Source organism: Scyliorhinus canicula, chromosome 6 (assembly GCF_902713615.1).
Source record: "Scyliorhinus canicula chromosome 6, sScyCan1.1, whole genome shotgun sequence".
NCBI lineage: Eukaryota > Metazoa > Chordata > Chondrichthyes > Carcharhiniformes > Scyliorhinidae > Scyliorhinus > Scyliorhinus canicula.
In genome coordinates this window covers 102,692,982-102,717,954 of record NC_052151.1, presented here as the reverse complement: position 1 = coordinate 102,717,954, position 24,973 = coordinate 102,692,982, and the positions used below count along the sequence as shown (strand labels likewise).

The 24,973-nt window shown below is 45.4% G+C and overlaps 1 protein-coding gene across 2 annotated transcripts in view; it reads right to left on the bottom strand.

The window, feature by feature from the left end:
* Nucleotides 1-24,973, bottom strand: part of rspo3 (R-spondin 3) — a 108,576-nt gene that overhangs the window by 67,523 nt on the left and 16,080 nt on the right. The window contains exons 2-4 of one of the 2 annotated variants that reach the window (XM_038799764.1): nucleotides 22,699-22,890; nucleotides 18,851-19,000; nucleotides 9,038-9,232 (exon numbers count right to left, since the gene is read on the bottom strand). In XM_038799764.1, coding sequence (XP_038655692.1) covers nucleotides 9,038-9,232; nucleotides 18,851-19,000; nucleotides 22,699-22,890 — 537 coding nt within the window. Of the gene's footprint in view, nucleotides 1-9,037; nucleotides 9,236-18,850; nucleotides 19,001-22,698; nucleotides 22,891-24,973 lie in introns of both variants that reach the window. The other variant, XM_038799763.1, reaches the window with a different exon arrangement.

The window sequence follows — 24,973 nt, the reverse complement described above, 5'->3', positions numbered from 1 at the left end:
TCTACCGTGGCTACATTCGCAGCAAGGCGTCCCTGGTGTGGGAAAATGGGGTGTCCACTGGCATCATCGAGGCCTTCCATGCCCGTAGGGACTGGGGTACTTGAATCACTTTTCAGTTTGAGGTTTGAAATTTCATTTGTGATCTCTTTTTGGTTAAGGCAGTATCACCTTAAGAGGCTGCCCTATTTAATTTGTCCTTTGGTTTATTTAATTTAGAGTCCTAAGCATTGAACCCCAATGCTTGTACAAGAGTTAAAATCATTACACACATTACACTGATGTGTACCCCAATGCAAGGCTTCATGTTTAAGTTGATCATCACTCACCCGGTTCTAGATCATGATGGGGGGAGGGGATCTTTGAGATGCCCCTGTGAGGATGCAGATGCTTGTTCCTTGCATCCACTTATCTGCCCTGTCATGTAAAGCAAGGTTTGGGGACGAGGGATGGGGGTGTCTGTTGGGGAACTATCAGGAGAGATGTACTACTGAGAGTCTTGAAGGTCCAGGCGCATAATGCTGGTAGAGTTGAGAGGGGCAGCTGTGCATTTTGCCAGTGTGAGAGGAGAGGGTGTGAGGCCCAGTGGCCAGGCACTCACAAAGGGGAAGTACATTGGTGGAGGACCTAGAGGAGTGGAGGGCTGAGAGACGGGACTCTTGTTAGGAATCCTCACTGCTCACTTCGGTGTTCTATTTTCAGTGCATGATTCTGGAGAATCATGGAGCCTATTGAGTTGGCCTTTCTATTCATAGCAATTGAGCAGCAGTAGAGACAGGTGCGTGCTATTGCACGCAGCCAGCACCAGTGCCCTGTAGCTACCCTGGGAGCAAACCAGACATGGAAGAACCTCGTAGGAGACACAACCTACAAAGGGTATTCCAATGTCAAACATCCTACCTACAGATGTCAGAGCCTCAGTGTCCGAGAAAGAAGACTGTGCCTGTCCCAAAAGTGGTGGACCACTTGTGCAATGTCCTGCAAGAGTGGGTACCACATGGAATGGAAGGACACCCACTGCCCGTGGCCCTTAAGGGAACTGCCACTCTGAAATTCTGTGCGAGCAGCTTGTTTCAGGACAGCACTTGTGGTCTGTGTGGCATCTCCCAGGCAGCCATCCACATTAGGGAGGTAACAGATGCACTTTCAGCAAGGGCCCATATGTATATAAACTTGAACTGGGACCAGGAGAGCTAGGACTCCAGGACCATGGTCTTCACCCATTTAACAAGCATGCCCCAGCTAAAAGGTGTGATAGTTGCTTTGTGATCTCCATGGCATCATTCGGCATGATCATGACTCATAAAGGATTCCACTCCCTCCATATCCAACTCGTCTGTGATCATGTATCATGCAGGTCTGTGTTCGTTTCCTAGGGAGCGTCCATGACAATTACATCTTGGCGCACTCTCAGATCCCAGATGTTTTTGAGGGAAAGCAGTGGCTGGAGGGATGGCTCCTCAAGGACAGGGAGTACCCACATAGGAGGTGGCTAATGATGCCAATGTGGAGGCCAAAAACACCTGCTGAGACTCGCTATAATGAGGCCCATGCATCAACATGTATGATGGTCAAGCAGGCGATTGGACTGCTCAAGATGCAGTTCCGGTGCCTGGACCAGTCGGATCCGGGGTGCCCTCCAATACAGCTCCCAGAGGATGTCCCACATTATTTTGGTCTGCTGTACTCTCCACAATTTGGTGCTGCAGTGGGGAGACCAGCTGGCCCAGGACGATATAGAGGAGCGCCACATCTCCTCGGATGAGGAGGAGGTCAAGGAGGTTGGTGAGGGGGGAGGAGGAGGAAGGACCTTGGGTCATGGCCAGGCTTGCATGGGCCGATGAGCTAAGGAAGCCCTCAGAGCCTCGGTTTGGGAACAAGCAGGACTAAGGAGTGAGGAGTCAGACATATCTCTGGAGGGCAGCACGGTGGTGCAGTGGGTTAGCCCTACAGCCTCACGGAGCCGAGGTCACAGGTTCAATCCCGACTCTGGTTCACTGTCCATGTGGAGTTTGCACATTCTGGAGTTTAGAGACTCAGGGTGACCCCACATCTGCTACAGACTCCTTCAAGGTCAGGGTCCTGTTGCGATCCTCTAACTAACCACTGTAGTTCGGTTGCTCTACACTTTGTCAGCTCATGGCATCCTCATCACTCGAGAAGCATGGCAGAAATCAGAGGCCTGAGCATTGATTGGGGGGGGGGGGTTTGGGGTGGTGGGCTGGGGAAGGGACGGATGTCATACCAGCAACAGCACGTCTTCACTGAGTCATCAGTGTGGGAGATGGAAGACACATAGCACTGCCATTCGCATTCTACACGTAGAGGGGGTTTGCGGAGCATGGGGTCATGATGTAATAGGGTGAGGGACCTGCTGGTAATCAAAGTGGTGTTTATTTACAAGTGTTATATTGCAGTGGTGACCTATCTTAACTAGTGCCCATGTTCACTCTGCCCACTAGATGCCTACTGTTTCCTACTCTTCCTCACCCTCCCACTATGTCTGCCTGTATCCCAGGTTCCACAGGTGAGGTTGAGGTGGTCTGCTGCCTTCCATGCCCAGTTGCCTGAGATGGTCTTTGTGGGTGCTTCCTGAGGGTCCAGGCCTACTTTCAGGCAGCACAGGCACTGCAGTGCTACCCTCCTCGGTGTGGTGTCAGATGGGTTGGACTCCCACAGGTACCCATGGATGGAGGGTTCCAGGCTGTGCTCCTGCTGATCGTCTTCCCTTTGTGTGTCCTGGGGCCCTGTGCTCCTCCATGGGATTGAAAAACAGCTGGTGAGAGATCCAGAAGCCCTGCCATTCTCTGGTGCAGATACTCATGGATTTCCACCAGTGCCTGCACCATGTAGCTGAAGCACAGCACCATGGAAATCATGCCCTCAGCTATTGAGGTCATGAGCTGCGCCATGGAGCGAGCATCCCCTACCATGAAACGCACGTCCTGCACCAGGGTCTCGTTTACAGAGGCCACACTCAGTGTTGCCCCTGTTGTGTTGGATTGATGACATCATCTCCTCGGACTGAAAGCAGTGACTCCTTCAGTTGGCCTTGCAGTCCGAGGCTGGATGCTGTCACCCCTTCCTGATTCTCGCGACACTGCCTTTGCAGTTCCATCAGATCTGTGATGACCGGATGCAGGGGCACATCGTCGGCCTGGGTCTCAGCAGCTTCCTAGGCTGTGGCATCCCTCTGAGTTCCAGTTCCCTGGGCGCCCCTGTCCCCACATGCTCCGCATGTTCAGCTGTGTGGTGCTCAGCAGTGAGTGACCCAGAAGCCTGCCTACTACTTAATCCCACTGAGGTGTGAGTATCTGCGCTGGTGGAGGGTGCGGGTGACAGATGTAGCGCCTCCTCAATGGTGATATCCGAGAATTCCTTCTTGGAGCTACTCAGGTGACTGGTATTCAGGGGCTGTGGAGATGGTCATGGTTGCTCATCTGATTGCCCAGCAAGGGAAGGAAGATGGCATTAAAACATCACAGGGGCAAATGATGCAAGATGTTTACTCAAGTGAGGCTTGAGGAATGACTATGTGTTTATAGGTTTCTCACTTTTGCTTACTGCCTCCACTTTGTCATCAGCATAGATTTGTTCCTGCTCCTCCCCAGCCAGCTCAAAGGCTCTTTCCTCACATGGGCTGAGCTGTCGCATAACTCCCAGTGGCTATGCCCCCTCAAGCCGGTTGTATTCAATTTTGTCATGCGGGGAGACAGATGGAGATATTGTAGGCCGGATTCCTGCTGGTTCAGATGGTTGAGGAGTGGAATGCATGGGACTAGTGTGAGAGCGGGGATGTGAGGAGCAGAGTTAAGACTGCGGGGGGACAGTTTTGGGGGGGGGGGGGGGGGGTTGGAGGGGGAATGAAGAGGGCCTTGTGACAGTTGGGCAACCTGTGAGGTGACTGGGTGAGAGATCACCTTGGAGGTGCTAGGGGTGGGTGAAGGGGTGCAGTGAGAGACTGGAGCTGGCAGACTAACCCTGATAAGTGCAACGTTGGTGCCCCGTTTCCTTATCCAGGGAACCGGCACTTACTAAAGCTGCAATACCCTCCAAGGTGGGGGTGGTCGCCTTGTTGGAAAGGATGCCATCTGGAATTTGGTACAGGAGGTCCCACCTTAGCTGAACTCCATCTGGTGAGGACTCCGGTCGAGAATCTTGGTGCAGGCTTCTTGGCTGCTATCCCCTTTGTTGGATCTGGAACAAGTGATGGTGTGTAATCAGGAGGGGTTTAAATGGAGTTCCCCACTAATTGCAGAGATTACGTTTCCACGGGATGAGTAAATCCGCGGGAGGCGGCCAAGAGCGTGGTGTGATTCACTTGAAGTTAAAAAAAAATTATTTAAGAGGCTCAACATTTCGTGAGATTTCCCGCCAGTGCCATCGGTGGGATTCACACCGTTTTTATCTGTGGAACAGATACTTTGCCATTTTATGGTAAGATTTCACCCATGTGTGTGCAGAGTATACAAAGCTGTATAATCCTTAAACACATGAGTCTTAACAATTGTTTCACTTTCACAACTTCCTGATGAATGGGGAGGATTGAACCACGTGCATTTTGCAATCAAATTATCAAAACCATGCTGCTACAAAAAGCCACCATTTTACATTTGTCTGTTATTCATAGTAAACATACCAATTATACACAACAATGAATGAAATGATAATGTGCGTTCTTTAATGGAAGATAAGTCTGTATACTTATAATGTTCAATAGGAACCAAGCATAGTCCATTTAATCTCTACCTAGCGGCTTGCAGACTGCCTACAAATCATGGGGACGAATACATCACACCCTGTTGAGGTAGTAATAATTGATAGTAGCTTAAAATACACCTCACTAAAGGTGCATGCATCTTATATCACAGCACCTCCCAGTGATACCACAAATTCAGCAGTGGAGGTCATCATTGATCATACTCATCAGGATAACCATCTGATAAATTTAAAAGCCTATGGCATCAATCATTCACTTTGTGGTAATAAGGAACTAATTTTAATAGCATCCTGATATTTTCAGGAAAATGAGAAACTTTCAAAGGATTTTCCTGCACAAGTAAAATTTGCACAGGCGGGCATTGTTAGTTCTCCACAATAAGCTGAGCAGAAGAATTTATGTCTATCATCAAATCTTAGAATAATAATGGTTACAGCACAAAAGGAGGCCATTCAGCCTGTCGTCACTGTGCCGGCTCTCTGCAATAACAATTCACCGAGTGCCACTCCCCTGTCTTTTTCCTGCAGCCCTGCAAATCAAATCTTTCCTCTTCAGATAATTACCTAAGTCTCTTTTGAAAGACACAATTGTATCTGCATCGACTACACTCTCAGGTAGTGCATTTCAGAACCGAACAACTTATTGCGTAAAAGATGTTTTTTCTCATGATGCCTTTGTTTATTTTGGCAATAGACTTAAAATGGTATCCTCTGGGTCTTTCCACCAATGGAACAGTTTCTCCCTGCCTACTTTGTCCAGGCACCTCAGGATTTTGAAAGTTACTATCAAGCCTCCTTTCAGTATTCTCTAAGGAGACCAGCCCCTTTAAAATTAATTATTTCTGGTTTTGTACAAGCAATCAAATGTGTAGGATATTTCTAATCGGGAACCTAAAATCATTATTCTGAACTTGTTATTAATTGATAGAAATTTCACAAATACTTTACAAAGGAAGTATGAGTTAGTGTTGGAGGAACAAAATATGTAGGTTTATGTATTCCTCAAGCCTTGCCATTGCTGCATTTATTATTTGGATTTAGCACTGAGCATAAAAATAAGTATGGGCCGCGATCTACTGGCCTCGTTGCACCCAACTTGGGCATTAAAAATGGCGCCCTGATCTCTTCCTGCATTGGAGACTGGAGCTCATTCGTGCAGGAAATGGATCTGAGTGTGGCCTCAGCACGGCATTCCTCGCCGAGGCTCCAAAATGAAGTGGAGTCCCATTTAATAACAGGATAATTCTCAGCGTTGCCAGCACGGGGAAACACCCGGCTAAACCCATTCGAGGCGGAACTGCTTTATTTCGGTTAAATCAAGCCCATGATTAAACTGTTTTAAAATCAATTACATTCTAATCATGAGCTAGAAATATAGCATTTACTGATTGATTTTTATGTTACAGTCCTATAAAATATGGGATGCATTTTTAGGATGGTGGGGTCTCAACCTCCACCATCTGGAGATTTGGTAGGGAACATCCCTGGGAATCCCTGCTGAGTCCGACAGCCCCCTATCTTTTTAAAGTCTAATGAGTGTTGATTGGCAGCTGATGGGATTTCCAACCTCAGCTGGACAAATCCCACTTTGTAGAGTTGCCAACCAATCAGATTAGTCCTGAGAGAAGGGTGCCCCCAGTCAGGAGGGGGTTTCTGATGGAGGTAACCCGCATACTTTCCTGCCCGAGATTGAGGATGCCCCCCATGATCTATCCTGTACCTGTCAGCCTAAAAATTGAAGCTGGGTGAGGAAAAGCCCTAAGTGGCCACTTAAGAGCCTTAATGGGGCAAGGGTGGTCTTTGCAGACGGAATCTCATCCCTTAAATTTCACGCTCCCCTTCGCCCTGCTTAAAACCCGCCCGGGGGGGGGGGGGGGGGGGGGGGGGGGGCATAAATTTCAGGTCATGGATTCTTACATGCATTTAATTCAGGAAATCCAACTGTGGGATTCTCGGTCGGCGGGATCCTCCGCTTTGCCGGCAGCGCACCCACATGCGCGGGTTTCCCGATGGTGTGGGGTAGCCACAATGGGAAACTCCATTGGTCGGCTGCGGGAATGGAGAATCCCGCTGCCGGCGAGGGCATGCAGCGCTGGAAACGGGGCTGGTGGGTTGAAGAAATCTTTCTCATTTTTTGAACTTATACATTCGGCATCAACCATAAAAGTGCTCAGACTTCCTTCATTTGTATTGAAGACATTAACTAAATTTACAAGATCGGAATTCCTTTCCTTTGCCACCTTGGGTAGCTTCCATTTTGTGTGATTTCAGCACAAGATATGGTTAATATGTCTGTCATCAAAATTAGCCAAGGCAGACGCACTTTAATAAAAATAACAAAATCTAAGGTATAATTCCAGTGAATCACAATAACAGAATAACAGTACACTACAGGTGAGCTATAATGTGATTCTGCTTTCTACAGCAAAATGTAGTTAAAATTGACATACTTTCATATTAATTTAATCTGAAATTAACAACCTCACAAATAAATAAGAAATAAAATAAGACAGAAGGTAATTTGCCATTTTCTTTCCACCATAATGAAACTTACATATTTGAACTCAAAGCTGATCAATAACAAGTAGAATGTCCTATTTTTGCATTGAAACCCTGCTAGTTGTTTGAAGAAAGATCTGATGAAAACTTAAGATAGGTTGGGGGCAGCTTGAAACTAATCCTCCTCCCCCCCCCCCCCCCCCCCCCCCCCCGCCCCACTCCCCCAACACACACTGGCATATCTTCCGGTCCCTCCAAAATCTACAGGTTTTGTATAGTTCACCTGCCTATCACCTGGGAGCCCACTGCAGGGACATCACCTTTGGTAGGACCAGGGAATCCTGCTCATAAATATTGGGTTTGGGACTGTCTGGAGAGGCAAGTGAGTGATTATAATATTTAAATGAAGTTCCATTCTTCAAGTTTTGAGGTCATTTGACTCTAGCAATTATGGACTGAGGTTTCCAGGGAGTTTGGAAACAAAGCAACTAATGCAAGGGTAGAGCTTTCATATTTAGCAAGTATGTGCTTTCCCAGTTTTGCTTGTGTGCGCGGAGGAGCAAGAGTGCCCTCAAAGACCCCTCAAGCAAACCTTCTGCTGTGATCTCTCCCTTTCCACAATCTCCCTACCATAATTTCTCCCTCTCTTTGATCTCTGATCCATATGGTCTCTCCCTCCCAGTGATCTCTCCCTCACCGCAATCTCTCCCTCCTTATGATTTCTACCATCTCCCACACCCCCTTGGTGGTCTCTCCGTCTCCGTGATCACTCCCTCCCTGTCGCCTCTCTGTGGCCTCTCCCTCCCCTATAACAATAAGTTCCTGGATGTGGAGCTCGGTCCCCACTCTAACAGCTCACCCATCCTCCTCCCAAGACCTAATTGAGGGCTGCTGCCAATGTAGCAATGGACCAAAGCTCTAATGTGAACAACACCAACATTGAGTGTGCCTCGGGTCCACCTGTTCAGGTAAAGAGATCAATTGCCAATTTCTAGGCCATTGACTTATTCAAAAAAGTGTTTCCAAATCTTGTGACACCAAAGATTCAAGTTGGGTAACAATGCATTTCCTGTTTGGAAGTATAGTTGTCAGTTCCCTTCTGCCTTGATCCTCAGGTTATTTAAATAAAGCTAACAAAATATGTTCTGCTCTTTCAAAGAAACATGATGCAAGTAGACTGGGTTTGATAAACAGTTTCATCCCTTTCTTAAAGTTACATAGTCAATGCACAAAGTGGACGGCGGAAAGCCCTTAATCCATCTCCTTGCTTGCTCCAAAAACCAATTCAAACTCAAATTGAATCCAATGCATGGCTCCCCACAAGAGACATACTAGATTCAATCTAAGAATATATGCTATACTTGATCTTAGTAGTGTCTGTTTTATTAATTGCTAATAGCTAATAATTTGTTGATTACTGCAGCTTCTTACAGTCATTTTAGATCCTGTTCAGGCTACTTCAACAGGATTCCTACTTTACGTGACATTGCACATGTGTTTGCCATAAGCCTGAGGTTACATGGTTTTTCACGAGCAAAAGTGCAGTAGGCATAGCAATTACATATCATACATGTAATAATTTACTAATTTAATAAGTTATTCAAATGAAAAGGTAGACAATTACCTTCCTAGCTAAGCATTAGTTAGTGTGACAAAACATTCCTGACAACGATAACTGGTAACAGCGTTGGTATGATGTATGGTAGATTTAGTTGTTTGAGGCATTTGTTGTTGCAATATTATAAGGTTATGGAGTTATTTATTTTGGTGGCCCTCTGTCCCTCCTTTGGAGCCAGGCTGACCCCTGCAGAAATCCTCTTACCTTTTTCTCCTATTGAGCATCGTTTTTTCTGCACGATACATTTTCTTGACTCAGTGATTTTTGGACAGAGTTTGCCATGCGCTGAAGGAAACTGCACAATTTCTCGCTTCCTTGACTCGCTGCCTCTCCGGAAACCACATGTCTTCCCTCGCTTTGTACAGGGACTCCATGCATTCCACGCACTTACTTCACAATCTACTGTAAACAAATAAGCAACATTGTTCAGGATCTTTCTGTTTCACTTTTTTCAATTAACTTTAGAGATATAGATTAGGATTTGAACAGTGTGTCTGAACCTATATGCTAATGGCAATGAAAGGTAGCTTGGCATTCTAGTGATAGTTCCTTCTTACTTAATGCTGCAGTGACAGTCCTATTCATTCTAACTCAATGTGGCCATTTGGTTTGCATGGGGCGTTGCACTTTTGGCTGGCTGGGGTGACTGAATGCTGACACTGGAATGAGGCTGACTTAAGAAAAAGAGATTTCAAAGAGAGGAGTTCCTACTCTTTCCTCTCCATACCTGGACGGAAGGCCAAAATGAATGGGTTAACTTTAGTAACATTTGTAGTTGTACAACAAGCAAGATCATTCTGAAAATACCAGAAGGACAACATGCCAACAGTATGGTGAGTCCACTACAGTATTTTGTTTAAGTATGGAAAGTGAAGTTAGTTTTGATTATAACTTATACCCTGTATGTTCGTTTTGTCTCATCAAATGGTTGTTTGGTCTACTTTTGCAGCGATTGAGGAAGTACACAGTCAAGAGACAAAAATATCAGTTTAGGCCAAAATGGCATATTATTCTGGCACCCCAAATTGTGCCATTGCTTAAGTAGACCATGTGTAGCATGAATCAACTCCCGTAGAAGTAGGATGTTCAGACTTCTTCGGAGATGCTATTGAAACTTCGAATGATATCTATGACAGACCTAAATTAGAAGGTGGAATCTATGATGGACTTGAATTTGTAACATAGCTGATGTGGATCATGATTATTTCAGCGCCATAGGAGGCATCACTTTTAAAGATAATATTGTTAGAATTCATCGAGGACCATTACAGCCCTTTCACATTGATGTTACAAAGTGCCTTCCAAACAGCTCGCCTTAGCAAGTCCCTGAAATCTTACAGGTTGTGTAAAAGCCACACTTCGCGAATTATTGGAATAAGCATCCCATGGACGCCAAAGTAAAGGGAGCGTTACTCTGCATTTTCCAAATTTAATACCCTTGATCTCAACACAGACTGTAAAAAGAAGTGCCTCATCAGTCAGTGCAAACGTCCCTCCATTTAATGTGCAATAAACGCATCAATAATGAATTTATACCTCACAACATTCAATTTTCGCACAGGTGTTGGATGTGTTATGTATGCATCTTACGCTACTACTACTGGGAGATCTGAGGCAGAGTGGTTAGTACTGCTGCCTCACAGTGCCAGGGACCCGGGTTTGATTCCTGCCTTGGGTGACTGTGTCTAGTTTGTACGTTCTCCCTGTGTCTGTGTGGGTTTCCTCCGGGTGCTGCGGTTTCCTTCCACAGTCCAAAGATGTGCAGGTTAGATGGCTTGGTCATGATCACTGCACGGAGTACCGGGTTAGGGCAGGGGAAATGGGCCTAGGTAGAGTGCTCTTTCAGAGGGTCAGTGTAGACTCAATGGGCTAAATCTCCTCCTTCTGTGCTGTAGGTGTTCTTTGGATTTGACTCCTCTACCTCACCTTGAGCGGACCTAGTTTCATCAGGGACAAAAACAGATCAATTCTACTGTCAACCTCTATCTTGTGCTATGAAAGAATGTAAAAATAAGCGTATCCTCCATATTATATTGGTGTAAATTATTTCAGAAAATTCTATGGGTTGAATAAAATTGAAAAGACCAAAGTTATTGCATTCTTTCAGAATTATAAACCCTCTTTATTATGATAACAACTAACATTTTAGTTATAAAACTATTAGTGAAGTAATATTTCATCCGACTGCATTTTATGCAGAAGTGTGTGCTCTTTCAATTATATAACAATTGTCCTACATATCATGGCATCTTTCTGGACAGCTGTTATATTTGTGTATCAAGATGAAAATGTGTGACTATATTTCAACTGAAGAAATTATTACTTTAGAAATTAATACTTTTAGAATATGCAACATTAAACATTTACAAAGGTACAAATATTCCAGAAACTAAAAGTGATTCCTATTTCTTTTTTATTTATTTACGGGATATGGGCATCACTGGTTAGGCCAGCATTTATTGTCATCCTTAGTTGACCTTCAGAAGGTGGTTGTGAGTTGCCTTCTTGAACCGCTGTAGTCTTTGAGGTGTAGGTACACTCACTGTGCTGTTAGGGATGGAGTTCCAGGATGCTGCCCCAGCGACAGTGAAGGAACAGTGATATATTTCCAAGTCAGGGTGGTGAGTGACTTGGAGGGGAACCTTCAGGTCGTTGGGTTCCCAGATATATGCTGCTCTTGTCCTTCCAGATGGTAGTGATCATGGGTTTGGAAGGTGCAGTCTAAGGAACCTTGGTGAGTTACTGCAGTGCATCTTGTAGATGGTACACATGGCTGCCACTGTTCATCAGTGGTGGAGGGTTTGAATGTTTGTGGAAGGAGGAGCAATCAAGCGGGCTGCTTTGTCCTGGATGGTGTGGAGCTTCTTGAGTGTCGTTGGAGCTGCACTCATCCAGGCAAGTGGAGAGTATTCCATTACACTCCTGATTTGTGCCTTGTAGATGATGGACAGGTTTTGGAGGGTCAGGAGGTGAGTTACTCGCCAAAGGATTCATAGCCTTTGACCTGCCCTGGTAGCCACAGTATTAATATGGCTATTCCAGTTCAGTTTCTCATCAATGGTAACCCCCAGGATATTGGTTGTGGGGGATTCAGCGATGGTAATGCCATTGAATGTCAAAGGGCGATGGTTAAATCCTCTATTGTAGGAGACAGTCATTGCCTGGCACTTGTGTGGCACGAATGTAACTTGCCACGTGTCAGCCCAAACCTGGATATTGTCCAGGTCTTGCTACAATTGGACATGGACAGCTTCATTACCTGAGGAGTCGCGATTGGTGCTGAACATTGTGCAATCATCCACAAACATCCCCACTTTTTAAAAGTTAAGCATGTGTTTGGCACTAAAATAATTTAATAGTATTCTAATGGCACCAGATTCTGATGGTATGCAACATGAATCGCAGGTGTAGCATGCTTAGGAGGAAAAAGGTAACTTTGAACCTATGATTCCCAAACCTTTCCACCATTGGGATTTTCCTTTGGTCATTTTCAGGTATGTTGTAGACTAATTGGACGCGCACGGATCTGGGCACGCTACGTGACTAGTGGGAAAGGCCAAAATTCGCCAGATGCAAAGCAGTTTGCAATTCACCCAGCTAGTTCCCGATAGCAAGTTCTGAATCTCGCCCAAAACAGGCGCGCATATCATTAACCCTCATTTACATTCATTTTAATCTCATCAGCGACATTGAAGACAATGCAGCGACCTCTCGGGAACTATCCAACTCCCTGGAGATAAATAACGCGGGCGTTGTTTTGCACTCCTTTTTAAAAACGTGAAGCTGGTGCGATGGCTTCTGAGGGGAAGTGAGGAGATGAGTAGGTATTTCCATTTTCCAGCATGAAGTACCAGGGCACCGGCGCTGTTCACCAGTGCTTGGGTAGAGGTGGGGTGGGGGACACAAGAGGGGTGGGGGTGAGGGAAGGATCCCTCAGGGCCTTGGGCTTGGTCAGGGGGCTGAAGTGTTCTAGTTTGGGGGTCACCCCTGGGCAGAGGGGAGTAAGGGGCTTTGCATATGTGAGGCCTTCAAGCCATCTTTAAATATTGTGGATACCCATAACAGGGGCAAACACAGCTGCAGCCTGTCTGCCCTACCAAACACGTCCAGGAGAGAGCCCTGCTGTGGCTTCTATCATGAAATTCAATTTCACCCCCCTTTACTGTGAGCAGCCTCTAGCTTCACAGCTGAAGGCGATTTTAAATAAAGAATTAGCCATGTTAGTTGTGAGAGCACTTCACGCTCCTCAACTCTCAAGTGCCTCCTCAAGGGCACATGTGCCATGTCTCAGAGGGTGATTACTGACTGCATAGCATGTCAAGCAAAATTTGATACCTGAACAGTGTGCCTGAACTCCAGGAGTGTCAGCACCTTAGAGGCAGCTGCCAACAATCAAACACTAAAGAGCAGGGCTTCAGCATTGGGGATCTTCTCACAACCAAACAGTAAGTGTATGGATCAGGGAGGGCACCTGAGCCCTGGTCCCAGCAGAGGTCTGGAGTCTGGGGCTCCTGACCTGGCTGGGTGTGAATGTGCAGAACAAGATTTGCAGGCTAACTGGCTCACTGGATGACACGTAAGGGTGGAGAAGGCTTGGGGAATTTGAGGGTGCCAGGATGAAGCCCGAACTGATTGTCTGTTTCTTTCCTGCTCCAATTCCTTCCAGATCAAATAATGTTAGCTGGTGTGGATCCTGCGGAGGCTGTCCTTACGTTGCTGGCAGCAGCCAAGGTGGGCAGATGCTGGAGAAGGCAGTAGCGGCACCACAGACTGGAAGCAGCACCCCATGTGCAGGAGCCCGTCGCACAACCTGAAGATCCGGCCGCCCATCAGGCTGAAGAGGGACACAGAAGCAAAGGCTAGCGATGGCCCATGGTGTACAGATGTCGTTGGTCATCAATGAGCAGATGGACACTATGTGCCACAGAAGAGTTTGTCTCACCAGAGAGACAGTGCGGCACCTGTAGCTGCATCACATGCTCGCAAACTTGGAACTCTGTGGAGGAGGAGGACTACCACTACCGGTGGACGTGAATATCAGCCCTCAACTTTTATGGCATTGAGTCGTTCCAGGGTTCGAGCAGGCTCCTGTTGGCATTTCCCAATCTACAGATCACAGGTACATCCGGGAGGTTACGGATGCTCTGTATACCCAGGCATCCAACCTTCAACCTGGACCAGGCTCACCAAGATGCTTGGCTGCAGGATTCTCCGCCATTGCTAGGATGCCCCAGGCCATTGCAGTCAGTGGCATGCATGTCACCCTGCGCACACCCGGGCATCAGGGAGTTCCCTTTATTAACAGGAAGGGAGTTTCACTCTCTGAATATTCGGATCCTGTGCGACCACTGCCTCCGTATCACTGCCCAGGGATTGTGCATGACAGCTACATCTTGCGACGCTCTGAAATCCCTGGTGTCTTCGAGGACCACCCCAGGATGATGCATTGGCTCATATGGGAACAAGGGATACCTGCTGAGGTCCTGGCTGATGACGCCAGTGCGGAGGCCGGACACCGAAGCGAAGACCCAATACAATGAAGCACGTTGCCATCTGTGCTGTCACTGAGAGGTGCATTGGACTGCTTAAAATGCCTTTCCAGTGCCTGGACCGCTCTGGTGGTGCCCTGCAGTCTACCCCCTAGAGGGTATCCCACTTGGTAATGGTTTGCTGTGCCCTCCACAACCTGACACAGCAGCAGGGATGCATACTGGAGGAGGAGGAGAGACATGTGGCCTCGTCGGAGGAGGTGGTGGATCAGGAGGGGCTAGAGGACGAGTCCGGGAAGGAGTCCCAGGAGGAGCTGGAGGATGGAGGACAGGTGGCGGCAAGGGTGCTAGGAGGACCAGGAAGGCCCTCATTGTGTCCAGATTCTCATATGACAAGGTTACGTCTGTCAGCTCAACCCCGCACACAATGCCCCCCCCCCCATTTCCCTCACTCCCCCCATCGCCCCCTCCCCACTTCTCTCCTTTCCCCAATAATCCCCAGCTCCCCATTTCCCTCCTTCACCCCGCAATCACTGCCTGCCTCCATTTCCCTCCTTCCCCCCTCCCCCAATCCCCCTTCCCCACCAATAAAAATAATAATTTTTATTAGTGTAACAAGTAGGCTTACATTAACACTTCAATGAAGTTATTGTGAAAAGCCCCTAGTCACCACATTCTGGCGCCTGTTCGGGTACACAGAGGGAGAATTCAGAATGTCCAATTCACCTAACAAGAACATCTTTGGACTGTGGGAGGAAATCGGAGCACCCAGAGGAAACCTACAGACACGTGGAGAACGTGCAGACTCTGCACAGACTGCACTGACAGTGACCCAATCTGGGAATCAAACCTGGAACCCTGGTGCTATGAAGCAACAGTGCTAACCACAGTGCTGCCATGCTTCTCTTCCCCCCCCCCCCCCCGCAATTCCCCACCTCCCTTCACACCATACCCTCCCCGACCACCCTGATCTCCCCTCCAAGTGTCTGTGTAAGATCCCTCCAGGGTGATGGACCGGTGTTGTCACTGTCAGTGGGTCACCATACAAGGCAGAGAGTGATGGTAACTCGCTGTGAGGAAAGCTCTGGTGCTCCTCAGTTTCTGTAAAGTCTGACTCCTGTCTTTCTGCTGAAAGCGCGCCCACACTCATCCTCTGAACAGGGTCTGCATCAGGGGCCTTTGATCTCAGACCACTGTGCCCAGGGTGGGGGGGTGTGGAAGCTGAGGGCAAAAGTGGGTAAGGGTGCAGGCTGACCCGCTGTGAAGATTAATGTGACAGAGGCATCACATGCATCAGGTGTTACATGTTTTAATAGTGAACATTTTACATTTCTATTCTTCCTAGCAACAGATAGTGAACCCTCCCAGTGCCCACTCAGCTCTCCTCACTCTTCTTGGTCTTTCCTAATCTACTACTACATCTACGTGTGTCCCAAGGGTGTATATCAGAGATGGAGGCAGCATGCTGCTTCCCGTGCCCTCAGCCTTTGATACACTTGGCGGACATCCTCTGTAGGGCCTGGGGTGTGAGGGACCGACTGACCTATTGGTGTCACAAGCATTGCCATTCCAACCTGTTCTGCCCGTTGTCCTTGAGATGCGCCATTGTCAGAAGGGGAGGATTTGGAAGAACTGGACACCACCGTCTCCATGGTGGCAGACCCCAGGTTGGCCTCCAGTGCTTCCTCCTCCCTCACAGTCCCTTTAGGGCCCTGGGGAACTCGATTACACAGAGGGGCAGCTGGAGTGAGTTCCATAAACGCCTGAGACTTCTGGCTCTGCCAGTCCTGGAGGCTCCCCATGGTATCAACGCACTCAGCAATGACTGGGCTACGCCCTGCAGTGCCTCAGCATTGCTCATCTGCATTTGGGCCATGTCCCTCATCGATTGGGACATGATGTCAAGGCCCTCAGCCATGGTCATCGCAAACTGAGCCATGCTTTGGGCACCACCGCTCAAAACGTGGACGTCGTGATCCAGAATTTGCACTGCAGTCGCCACCCTAGCACAGTGTTGGCCTCGGTTCCATGCATTGTCGGTGCCATGTCCTGCACCTTAAGTCTTTAGGGCTTCTCCAATCAGCTTTGCTGTTGCTGGAATGTCGCTGATACTCCTTCCTGAATGTCATGGCTGCATCCTATCATCTCCATCAGCTCTGGGAGAACATAGTCCAGAGGTTCGGCATCTGACTGGGACCCAGCTGAGTCCTGGGATCCAGCAGACCTCTGACTACTATCTCTCATACATGTTCCTGCCTCCACCTGATGTACATCAGCAGCTGTGTAGTGCTCACCAGATTGTGCCCCAGAGGACTGTCACCCTCCTGAGGTGTTTGTCTCTGCGCTGATGGAAGGCGTGGGTGATAGCTGTGACGCCTCAATAGTGGTCTCCTCAGATCTCTCCTTTGAGGTGGTCCCTTGGCAGGTGGGGGAATGACTCCGGATGGCCCGTTCTCATCAGATGGAGATCCTGTGAGACAATGGACATGTGGGTAGTGAGAGTGAAGGATCATTTGTCTGACATGAACAACTCACTTGAGACAGGACATCTTGTTAAAGGGGCAGTGGATCCTCACTTCTGTGGTGCAGGCCAAACTTGCTGTCAGTGAGTGCTCTCTCCTTGGACAACCCTGCGATTTCCAGGGCCCGTTCCTCATAGGGCTGAGGATTCGGGTCACTGGCAACCTATACCCGTCTTGGGCCTTTCCTACATATTATGGGCTATCTTCCCCTGAGGGGAGAAAGAGAGGGCTTTGTGATCTGCACATTTGATGGTTCAGGGGGGTCTATAGCAGGTGGCATGTGTGGGCACCGCACCTGGACATGCAGGGGTTGTTCAGGTGGGTGCCAGGGTGTGCTGAGGTACAAGCATGAAGATCAGATTTGGAGAGGGTGCGAGGTGACAGCCAGTGATTCATGGAGGGGAGAATTTAAAGGGTGGCAGATGCAACTGATGCCAGAAGGGATGTGGTAACTTACCCTTGCTGCTCCATGGAGGTCATTGGTCTTCTTCCGACATTGGACGGTGGCCCTCCTGGTCATGCTGGCCGTACTGTCAGACGTTGCAATTGCCTCCCAGGCGGTGTTGGTGATGCTGCTGCTGGTCCTCTGACTCCCTCAGGAGAACAGAGTGGCACGCCTCTCATCCACAGCATTGCGAGCCCTGGAGGAGCTGGACAGCACAGGTAGCCAGGTTGGCATTGCCAAACCGAGCAGTAGGCCTGTGCGCTACCATGCAAGTGTGTTGACTGGGAGTGAGTGGTGAGGGAGTGTTTAAAAGCAGCTCTCACTTGTTAGTGGCGAGAAGCTGATTCAGGCGAATCAGGCAGCAAGGGAGCCAGTAATGTTGAGAATCTTGTGGGGGCACATTTTTGGCACCAAGTGCAATTTTATACGGGCTGCAAACTCGCCAACGCGGCCGTCGAGAAACACCGCGCCAAACATGCCCAAAATGTTTCCGTTAAATCGCGCCCATTGACCGTGACGGATTGCTATGATTAGTAAGTAACTTTATTTTAAATAAAATGAATTTAGAGTACCCAATTCATTTTTTCCAATCCACCTACCCTGCATATCTTTGGGTTGTGGGGACGAAACCCACCAAACACGGGGAGAATGTGCAAACTCCTCACAGACAGTGGCCCAGAGCCAGGATCGAACCTGGGACCTCAGCGCAGTGAGATAGCAATGCTAACCACTGTGCCACCGTGCTGCAGTAACTCCATTTTTAATTGTATCATGTGACTAACAAGATGCTAGAAGGTTCGCCGGTCCCACTGCAGTGAATGGAAGATTTGGCTGAGCGCAAAATTCCCCATCTTCGACAGCAACAGTAGCGAGTCAAACTTGCAACGGAGAATCCCAGCCAATGTCTCTCTTCCTTGAACCATTGCCTATCTGGAAATCAATACCCCAGTAGCCATCAGCTTCTCCTGGGTCAAAATGGTGCAATATTGGAGAGGTGACAGCTTGTTTTTAAGATACTTTTAAATCTGTATATTCGCAGCAATATTTGCTCAATACTGCCGTATTCTACTGCGAGTGCGACACAATGTGAGGTGCTGTCTTTCAGATGAAATGGTAAACTGAGGCCCCACCTGCCCTCCGTGGAGATACCATGGCACAATTTTGGAGAAGAGCGGGGAAGTTACTCAATGTCCTGGCCATTACCTATTCCACATCTCCTTCACTAAAACAAATTATTAGGTGATTATTTGATGTTGGAACTTGCTGTCTACAGGTTAGCTGCTGCATTCCCTACATTATAATAGTGATTGCACTTCAAATGTCTTACAGCCAATTAAATAACTTTAAGATATCTTGTGCGTATAAAAATCACTATATCAAGATCAGTCTTTATCTTTTGGTTGGATTTTCCAGTCCCGGCCACCCCGGGACCAGAACTTCACGCCCGAGATCAACAACCTTTAGCTTTTCTGTCATATCTGCCGTCCCGACGCGACGGTAGCCGTGGCAGGTGGGGCCGGAGGATTTAGGCCTGTGTTTCAAGTTGAAGATGTTTTCTTACCAGCAGTGGTACATTCCATTGTCTGGTTACTTGGGAAAAACCCTTCAGGGCAGATATCAAAACATCTTCCTTTATGCAAGTAGAATCCCGGTTTACATTTTGTACAGAAATTTTTGGTGAAGCAGGTATCACAATTGTCAGCTCTGCATCCTGAAACAGATTTAAAAGCAACAGTTAAAACTTGAGAGGTGGTAAGAAGGCTTTCCTCTCTGCAAAATTAATTTGGTGCAAAATTGAGCACAGCACTGCACATAATAAACTGGGCAAGTAAGGGGAAATTATATCTAAACTGAACCTAACAGATTGCTTTAATGATGGTTGTAGTGAAACCAATGCATGATCTGAAGGAATTTAATGGCATGAAAATGTGTAAAGATGGGATTTATAGTGGCCACTGTGACAGAGCCTGCAGTTGTAATGTGTGGTCTCTGCTTTCTTTACTGTATGAAGCATGTTTACTGGCAGTACATTTTAAGAGATCATTTTGTTCCAGCTTTCACAAAGCCTGGAGATAATAAATAGTGCAACTGGCAATGCACTTTAAACATAAAAATTTATAAATATACAAAATGACCACAAAGTAAATAGTTTTGAGTGGTGAATTAGGTTTTAAATGGACAACCAGCAAGTTCCATTTTTTGGAATGTACTGTTGCATGTAAGTGACATCTTGCCATCAACATCTTGAAATGGATGAGTCTGGACTTCAAATATAAATTAATGGAATACAGAGGTGATAAACAGCACATTCAGGCAATGTAAACTCTGTAGTGAAGTTGTACTTAAATTAGTTTACTCTTTATGATAACAGTGATATGCTTTATATAGAAGTGGCTCGACATTATGGCTCAATTATAAAATTCTCATCTTTCTGTTCAGATCCCTCCTTCTATGATCTTGCCCCTCCTGACATATGTAACCTACTACAGCCCTCCTACTGGTCACAGGAGACTTTGGTTTTGTAATCCTCCAAGATCGCTCGTTCCTCCAATTCTGGCATCAAGCACATCTCTGATTTTCTTTGCATCGTCATTGGTGACTGTGCCTTCAGCTGCCTGGGCCTTAAGTTTTACAATTTCCTCTCTAAATCTTTTTGCCTTTCTACTTTTCTCCTCCTTTTAAGTTACTGCTTAAAATCTATCTCCTTGACCAAGCTTTTGGTTATCTGTCCGAATCTGGTTTGGCATGGTTCAGTATCAAATTTTAACTGATAATGTTCCTGTGAAGTGCTAAGGATGTTTTTACTATGTCAAAGGTCCTTTATAAATATAAGCTTTTGTTGTTGGACATAAAAACATTGCAATATGATTGTGACTGGGTGGCATGGTAGCACAGTGGTTATCACTGTTGCTTCACAGCACCAGGGACCCGGATTCGATTCCTGGCTTGGGTCACTGTCTGTGCGGCGTCTGCACGTTCTCCCTGTTTCTTTGTGGGTTTCCTCTGGGTGCTCCAGTTTCCTCCCATAAGTCCCGAAAGACGTGCTGTTAGGTGAATAGGACATTCTGAATTCTCCCTCAGTGTACCCAAACAGGCGCCAGAGTGTGGCGACTTAGGGGTTTTCACAGTAACACCATTGCAGTGTTAATGTAAGCATACTTGGGACACTAATAAAGAGTATTATTATTGCTTCGGAAAGTACTTAGTTGGCTGAAAAGTGCTTCAAGGTGTCCTGAGGTCATGAAAGACATTGTATCACCACATGTCTTGTGTTCATTTACAAATATTTGATAGCTAATATATGCTTTTGGAATTTCACAGAATGAAAAGTGGAACTATATTTTCTGGAATCGAATAATACATTTATGAAATAACATTTGGTCTCACTCACTGCCAAGAAATCAAAAGCTTCAAATCTTGAGACACATTAGGGCAGAAGCTGAAGGTAGGAAGCAGAATTCAATACATATACTAAATGATTGAAATTATGTAAAGTAAGTATTTGAATTTATTCATGTTCAATGATAAGTCATTTTCCCATCTGTGTAGAACTTATCACGTGAAGCTTTGGTTTTGTTCAAAACAAGCTGTTTACATTTCCAGTTTTAACAACACTATATAAAATATGTAAGTGGAAAACCCTGATGATTAATTACAGATGATTTCTTGTTCATTTTATTAATCCTCCTGTGTAACCATTATGATTATTTAATGACCTGACAGTTATTGCTTACAAGAAAAAGCATGAATGTTATTAAGTAGTCACATAGCATCTAATATTTTTTATTGAAAAAATACTAGGGTTTGATTCCAAAGTCACAATCTAACTTTTTATTGTTTAGGCTTTTCTCTCACTATTAAAACTGCTACCTGAGCTCCAGATTGCTCTGTTGCCAACTGTCCTCAGATAATCTATGTATTATCTTGCACCACTTATAGCGTGAACCTTAAAACTTTGTTAAGCAACATCTCAAAACTGGCAAAAATACTTTAAAATAGACAACATTATTTTTAGCCAAAAAAATACATTAGTGAATTTAATTAATGTAGAGGGCAAAGTGTAAGATCACATATGGGTATGCTGAAATCGTGGAACAAAAGCTTTTGTGAAAGTAAGGTCATATTTCCTTCACTGACACAATATGTGGTATTATGTCATACAGTCTGGTAATCCTAGGTCCCCAGTTCTGTTTAAACCACTACAGCACCACTTTTCATCAATTATGGGGCCATGTTATTATACAGTGCAATAGGACTGAAATTGTGAGTGATGCAAGTTAATATAGCAAATGTGAGGGTGGTTAACAATTAGTCATAGTGTCCCAGAGCTAGGGAGAGGAAAATTAAACCAGGTTTCTTAGTTCTGATTGGTGTCTAGAAACCTCTGCGAGGAAGAGCGCAAGTGTGAATATCAATTGAGAACAAGGTCAGATCAAATGTGAACAGACTGCCAATACTCACAGTCTCGGGTCACACAAGTTGCCCTTTAGCAAAGTGTGGGAAACTGATGGATATGAAACCAGTGGTCAGAAAGGCCCAGTAGACTTTAGGCTGTTGGTTGGCAAATCTGCTGCATGGAGTCAACTGTACAAACCAAGAAACTTCCTGGATTGATCCCAAGCATGTTTGCCTATCTCAGTCAGGCCAGATTAGCATCTTTACGTTAAGTAGGGAAACAAATCAGCCAGGGATCTCAATCCTGACCACTATTGAATGCTTCTGTTGAAAAATATATGTAAACTTTGGATGATAAGATGATTGAGTTTGCCTGTGATTTGTCCAGTGTTGTATTGTCTGCCAATATTCATCCTGTTGGTTCACTTATCAAGAAGAGGTCACTTTGGTGAGTTATGGAAATCTGCTGGTACCTGTTGCTAGTACTTGATAATTCAGAAAAATAAACTAAAATAATTATTGAAGTTAAATAAAATATATTTGAATGTGATGCTGACTAACAAAACCTCTCAGATTTTAAATATCCTTTGAGGGGATGTTTTTCCTTTCCCCGAGGTGAGCAATGGCAAGGTTGGACGTGGACAATTTACAAATTTTTTACATGAACTTTAATGCTACAAATGCTTAGAATGTAGGGAGTGTGTGTGTCATTTACTTATAAAACACCTCATATTTGACCAAAGATGCTTCTGCCGAAAGCTTTTAAAATATTTGTGTTGATGGATGCATATGTGAACCAAAATAAAATAATGTTAGAATCCTGTTCAATAATGGCATTTAATAGACTTCAGTGCTGGATAAGCCTACTGCAGTCCTTTTAGGTTCAAATGTCAGTATAAGACCAGCAAATTATCCAGTTTTCTTTAAATTGCTTTTGCCTCTGGGAAATGAGCCGTTAAGATAACCAACACAACATTAACCTCCAGGTGGCACCCATATGTTTTAAACACTTACGTGTACATTTGTTCATTTCTGGTGTTCGGACTCCATAATATCCACTCGGACAGGAGGAGAGACAGACACCGGTCTGTCTCATCCCATTTCTCTCCAGAAAGAAAAAGAGTCTGGGTTTACATGACAGGCATCCATTATACTCAGAACATCGATCACACCCTTTTGGGCAACTTTGGCTCACACTCGCGTTGGCTGGTAGAAAACAACAATAGTTATTATCTAACTGGTTATTAACACTATCCAAAATTTAAAACACAATATTCATGATCAAAATTAATCTGTAACAGATTATATCAGGATAATAGTAATTTTGATAATGTGATGGATGGGTATTTATAACCATTTAATACTGCTACTTTGGTGGTTCTAAAAGCTGTTGATCTAGACTGCTGGTTAGGTCATAAGATCACAAAAGAATCATAGATGAGGGAGGTCATTTGGTCCATTTTAAATGATCCAACCAGAAGCACTACAGTCCTTCAGTATAATATCCAGTTGTGTCTTAAAATATTTTGTGGTTATCACCTCCACTACTTAGATGGCATTCTTTGTTTATATTCAAACATAGGATCACCAGCCACCACTTGCTGCCCAGCTCTGATTGCCCTCGAAAAGGTTTGAAACATAAACACCAAATATCAGCCTGAAATTTATAATTTATTAGTTGAACCTGTTTCCTCTTTTTGTACTCTTATAAATTACACTGAAGTAATAACCTTCGTGAGCTTTATCATAGGAACATAGGAGCAGGAGTAAGCCATTCGGCCCCTCGAGCCTGCCCCGCGATTCAACTTGTTCATCTACCTAAACATTTTCCCACGCTATCCCCCATATGCCTTGATGTCATTTGTATCTAGAAATATACCAACCTCTGTCCTCAACATATTCAATGAACTTCCACAGCTTCCGGGGTAGAGAATTCCAAAGATTCACTACCCCTTAGGAATATTGTCGGTTTCAACGAGATAACTTCTCATTCTTGGAAACTCTACAGAATCAAGGTTCAGTGTCCTCATTCTCTCCTCATAGGTCAGTTCTGTCATCCCAGGAATTAATCTGGTGAACCTCCACTGCATTCCCTCTATTTATAGTAGGTAAGGGAACCAAAACTATACACAATTCTCCAGTTGCAGCCTCACCAAGGTTATACAAATTTGAAGCAAGGGATCTTAACTCCTGTACTCAAGTCCTGTTGCAATAAAGGTCAATATGCTATTTGCATTCTTAATTGTTTGCTGCATGTTAACTTTCAGTGATTTAAGAACAAGGACACCCAGGTCCCTTTAGACATCAACACTTCTCAGTCTCTCAACATTTAAGATATACTCCGCAACTCCATTCCTCCTACTAAAGTGGATAATCTCACACTGATTCACATTCTATTCCATCTGCCATTTCCTTGCCCACTGATTCAGCCTGTCCAATATCCCCGTGAAGCGTCTTTGCGTCATCCTCCCAACGCATATTCCCACCTAGATTTGTGTCATTTGCAAACTTGGAAATATTACATTTGGTCCCCACATTCAAATCATTGATATATACTGTGAACAGCTGGAGCCCAAGTACTGATCCTAAGATACCCCACTACTCACTAACTGCCAACTTGAGAATGATCAGTTTTTTTTTAACTCTGTTTTCTGTTTGTTAAATAATCCTCAATTCATGTCAGTATATTACCCTCTAGCCCATGTGCTCTAATTTTGTTTACTAACCTCCTGTACATAATCCAAATACTTGACATCGACTGGTTTCCCCTTATCTATTCTGCTGGTAACATCCTTAAAAAAACTCCAACAGGTTTGTCAAGCCTGATTTTCCTTTTATCAATCCATGTCGACTCTGCCCAATCAGATCATTTTTTCTAAGTCTCTAGTTATTACATCCTTTATAATAGATTCTAGTGTTTTCCCTAACACTGAGGTCAGGCTAACAGGTATGTAGTTCCCTGTTTTCACTCTCACTCTCCCTTCCTTCTTTCTTAAATAGTGGGGCTACATTTGCAATGTTCCAATCTGCAGGCACCATCCAGAATCTATAAAATTTTGAAAGATGACCACAAATAGATCCACTATCTCTATAACCATCTCTTTCAACACACTGTGATATAGATCATCAGGTCCTGGAGATGTAGCAACTTTCAGACCCATTCATTTCTCCAAAGCTACATTTTTACTATACGCATTTCTTTCAGTTCCTCGTTGTGTTTGCCCCTTCGTTCTCTTTAATATTTGGGAGGCTTCCTCCATGAAGACACATACATAAAATCCTTATTTAG